General features: G+C 35.5%; 1 protein-coding gene across 1 annotated transcript; it reads right to left on the minus strand.

Moving 5' to 3' along the window:
• Positions 1 to 2047: 2047 nt before the first annotated feature.
• On the minus strand, positions 2048 to 3339 carry LOC306763467 (DNA damage-inducible transcript 4-like protein). The gene is made up of 2 exons (XM_079250281.1): positions 3122 to 3339; positions 2048 to 2638 (listed from the first exon to the last, which is right to left on the minus strand). Exons 1-2 carry the CDS (start codon positions 3294 to 3296, stop codon positions 2190 to 2192), a joined length of 624 nt encoding a protein of 207 aa, XP_079106407.1. The 5' UTR covers positions 3297 to 3339; the 3' UTR covers positions 2048 to 2189.
• Positions 3340 to 5024: the final 1685 nt, after the last annotated feature.

Here is a 5024-nt window from a genome sequence, read left to right on the forward strand (position 1 = left end):
TTCAAAATGTTAAAATGTCCTTCATATTCTCTGAAAATATTCCAAAAATTAAAGAGATGTGCAGATCAATACAAAAATATCCATACCTATGTTCTAGAATCAATATTTATATTAAAATGGTTCTACTTTAGTGATCATATGCCCCCTGGAGTGTCTCCAAGTACCCCTGTCGTTAGACAAACACAACTCTAAACGGGACTCGGTATGTAGGAACTGCTTCTACCTGCTATAGTTCTATATAAAGTAAAGTACAGTGCAGACCTCGGCGGTGTTTATTAAATATTTTACTGGTAATTTGTTTCTGCTGCAGATCATTCTACATAAAACGGTGACTATGTCTAAACCATGACTTCATTTTCACTGTAAGCCGATTAGTTTTCAAAACACCTGAAGTTGCACAAAATACTGGATTGGCATTAAACTTAAATACTAAACAAGCTGTAAAAACCAGACTCTTGAGCTGCAGTTATTGAATTATTTATAATTTTAATCAGATTAAGTCTTTTTTCTAAAATATATAACAGGTTCCTAACTGTTCTCCAAGTTTAACCATTTTGCATCCAGTTTCTGAGATGTTTTTCATCATTTATGATAAAACCATAGACTGTATTTCACATAAATGAAATTCGTATATAAATTATATTTGTATAAGTTATATGAATATAACTTGTACTTTTTTTAAGTACTATTTTTATACTTATATTTATGGTACTTATATCCATTCATATTCAGATTTTCATGTACAGTCTACGGATAAACATTGTAATCGGGTTTAAGCGATGTCTGCCCCCTGGTGGATGACTTTGGTATTAGTTATTTTGACAGTGTAAATATGCAAAGATGGCAAAAAATATTCTTGCTATTTAAACAAAATGTTGAAGGGCAAAATTGAGAGTTCAATTTTCTTTCTTAAAAAAAACAAAACTATTTTCTCCCCAGTTTTTGTCTACGATCGACGAGACTGAAGTTAGCTTCCGATTCGTAATATGTGTTAAGGGCAATTCCACTGAATTTTTCCAAAACTAGGCCACATTAGATCAGGTCCAGACAAAAATCTACAACACTTAGATTCTTCAAACCTGGACTGAAATATTCTAAATACTATGCAGATTCATGAAAACATAGTGTCTGATTTGTGAAACCTTTATTCTATTTGTGAAAATGCAAATAAGGCTCGTTTCATTATATATTTGGCATCTGGACCACATTAGACCAGGTCCTGGCAAAAATCTACAACACTTAGATTCTTCAAACCTGGACTGAAATATTCTAAATACTATGCAGATTCATGAAAACTTAGTGTCTGATTTGTGAAACCTTTATTCTAAATGAAATAAGGCTCATTTTATTACATTTTTGGCCAAAAATATAATAAAACGAGCCTTATTTGCATCTTCATAAATAGAGAGATATCTAAATACATCTATCGATATATAATTACTGCCCAACTGTAGCCAGAACATGCCAACAGTGACTGGATGCAGAACGAGGCATGTAAGTTATACAAGTATACATTACTTAGTAAAAGTTTGGGATATTTACTGTCAAAATGAACTTAAACTTCACAGTAACCTATTACAGGTGAACTTCATGAGAGTTTGTGTAAATACAGCTTGTCAGTGTAGTTATTGTGAAACATGCTGTTTTCTAACAACGATTCAGCAGGAAAAGTGTCTGAATCAGCCCATAAAGGTTCTGGTTCATTTCCTGTTAAATTGTTCCTTAAAGTTGAATATCCCCAACTTTGTGCAATGTTTACATTTTAAAGTCAAGTTTTTATCCTAATTTTTTCCTCTTTGGGACCTGGTTAAAAACACGTGTTTTCTGGCTCTAATATGCATCTGTATGAAAAGTCCTACATAAATAAAGTTGGAATATAGTTTCTATGTTTAAAAAAAAACCTCCAAGCAGATACACCTCAACTAATCACTGTCAGGTTGGGAACTACTAAGGCAAGTAAGCAGGACAAAGACATTATACAAAGATATTTATTTAAGTTTTATAAATAAAGAGAGTACAGTAGACATCAGGAGTGAGACCTGCCCAATCCTGGAATGTTGTTTACGTGTTCAGTGTTCGACTTAAACTGGTCTGTGCAAAATACTGCAGTAAAGTAAAGCTTAGTGAACAGGCGGTTTGAGGACCTGCTCAAAGTTTTATTCACTTAAATAAATAAACTAGTCTTCGCTTCACAGACTGAAATCATGAATAACAGGACTAGCAGAGGAGTAGAGCTTCCTCTTCACCAGACGGTATTCTGCTCTCAGCTTCAGCACTTTGTTGGTCTCAAAAATATGCCTGAGCGGTGGCCAGCTGTCATTCCTGTCCACCCTGAAGACCACGGACAGTTCAAAGGTCGGGGTCAGGGTGGGGTCGGGGAAGATGCTTCCCACGGACTTCATGCCGTCTTTGCTCTCCACGTACAGCTTTATGCAGGCGCCCCGAAGCCCACAGGGCTCATCTGCAGAGGCACGGAGGATGTGGTGGCCCACCCTGGAGGTCATGTGATGAGGCAGCAGCAGCACCTGACAGTGGAGGATGGATGCCTTGGCTTCTGTCAGGCAGCGCTCCATCTGCTGGGTCACATCCTGGTGCAAGAGCCGCTGCTCATCCTCCAGATCAGCATCAGAGGTAATACCTGCAGAAAAACAGATGTTATTACTGTATGTTGACAATGCTGCTTAAGACACTCTTTTCATAGTTAAAAAAGGTATAAAATAAATAAATATAGGTGCAGCACTAGAGTTATCACTTAAAAAGCTTGTCTACAATGACTCAACAAGCAGTCAGCTGACCAGAGACCTTTACGTTAATTATTATTTATTCACTTAATAATGGTTTATAATTGTAAATTATTAATCATTATCTACTGCAATATTGAATTTCCCTTTGAGATTAATAAAGTATTTTTCAATCATTTTCATTTCATTCATTTAATTATCAGCGGTTAATCGTCATCCGCCATATTATATAGGTCCACCTTTAAACGTTAGGTTTAACGGGTGGCGCATTAATATCTACAGGTTTAAATGAATCAAGGTTCTGTACTAAAAAGTCACGAACAGTTTTAGTGAGTTACTGAGTCTAAAAAACGACTAAAAAACTTTTTTAAATGACTTACAAGGCGAGGTGCTCTCCGTCTCATCGCAGCTCTCGACGCTTCCCCGCCGGACTGAACTCAGTTTTCGGGCCGGCGATGTGAGCTGGACGAAGTATTTTCCGATCATCTCAATTAGACTGTTTTCTTCCTCCGACCAGACTCTGTGTCCGAAAGGTAAAGCCGCGGTATACACCATCCCGATTCTCTGGAAAACTCCGCTGTCGCCTCCGTATATTTGCTCCGTATCTTCTCCATGTATTGACCGAGTCAAGCTGCGCAGCTGAAAGCGGAGAGAGAGGAGCTTTTATATGAGCCGCCTGTTGCGTCAGATAAAACACGTGATCGGTGGGCGGGGCCAACGTAGACGCGTCCAGAAACGTCCTGGATCACGCAACCTTCCCGCAGATTGCAGAGCGGAGAGCCGTCACGCAGAAAGAGGACTCCGTGGTTAATGTGAAGCAACCAGAGTGGACTATTACAGCAGATTAAGATCTAAAACCTGTAGTTTTTACGTTTATTTTCAGAACAGGAGCTTAAATAGTCACATGTCATTAAAGAGAGTGTTTATTTATTTACTGGTTTCTATAATGAATCAAACTGGTTTATGTTAGTAATATTAATAAAACACGTTAAAATTAAATAATGTTATTTGGAAAAAAAAACGGACTCACCTAAAAAGTACAGTAAACTGTACTTTTACTAAGTTGTAATGACTACTTTTTAATGGCAGGGATACAGGAAATAATTAACCGATTATTACAACTAAACCAGCCTTTTTAATGGAGAAAAAAAAAGTTTAATTTTCAACCTGCTCAGAATGAGCTTTCAGTTGCATGTACTAATCAGTCTCTAATAAAATTTTTTTTTAAAAGTCATCAGTTTGGATCATATTTTTTCCCATGTTGACAGTTAGTGAGATGATGCTCTAAATGGTGCATTATATAGAAGTACATCACATGCTGCATTCACTTGGGTAGCTGAGAGTTATCCAGGTTAAAGTTTATACAAAACATTTGTTAATTTTTATTGTTTATTCTCAGGGTGAAACTCATATTTTACCCCTGTCACAGATGAGCCTTCATTTATTCTTAACTATAACTAAAGTTCTTGCAATAAAATACAAAGTAAATATTGGATTAAAGATGTAAAAAAAAAACAAAAAAAACCCCCAAATATGTTCATATATTAATCTATAGCAGTGGTTCTCAAACTTTTTTTTCCATCCTCCCCCACTTGGATGAATAAAAAAAAATATATGGTATGTAATATCTTTAAAAGCAACGACAAACTAAATACAGACTTTTAAAAATCTCATTTAAATGTACAATAGTAAATTTATTTATTCATTATATTAATTATTAAATTAATTAAAAAAGACTTTTTATTCCAGTGGGCTGTTGCAGAAATACATTTTTATTTTGTGAAACTTTTTTGATGTAACATTATTTTTACTAAAGCGTCTGGACGTCACAGACACATCAGCTGCTGTGGAAATGTACCAGTTTGTGATTCATGCATGTAGAAATGCAGTGAGGTCTGAACAGAGGTTCATGTTAGTGCAGTGTGTGTTTCAGTGTGAAAGAGAAGCTCCGACCGCAGTGTTTCACAGAGGAAATGTCATTTAATGCAGATCACAGGCCACTAATACAGCTGATGAAATTAGTTATGTCACCTTTATACATATAAATACATATTTATACACTTTTATGCACAATAATGTAGAATATCACTCAACTCAGCTCAACTTTATTTATAAATCCCTTTAAAACAACCAGAGTTGAAACAATCGGCCAAAATAAAAACAGAATAAAAAAGTTCAAGTGCAAATAAATAACTCAATAAAACTACAGGTCATACAAGGAATACAGAATTAAAACAATAAAACAGACTGAATAAATCATAAGTAAAAAAAAGAAGAATAAAA

Source organism: Telmatherina bonti (assembly GCF_933228915.1).
Source record: "Telmatherina bonti genome assembly, chromosome: 12".
NCBI lineage: Eukaryota > Metazoa > Chordata > Actinopteri > Atheriniformes > Telmatherinidae > Telmatherina > Telmatherina bonti.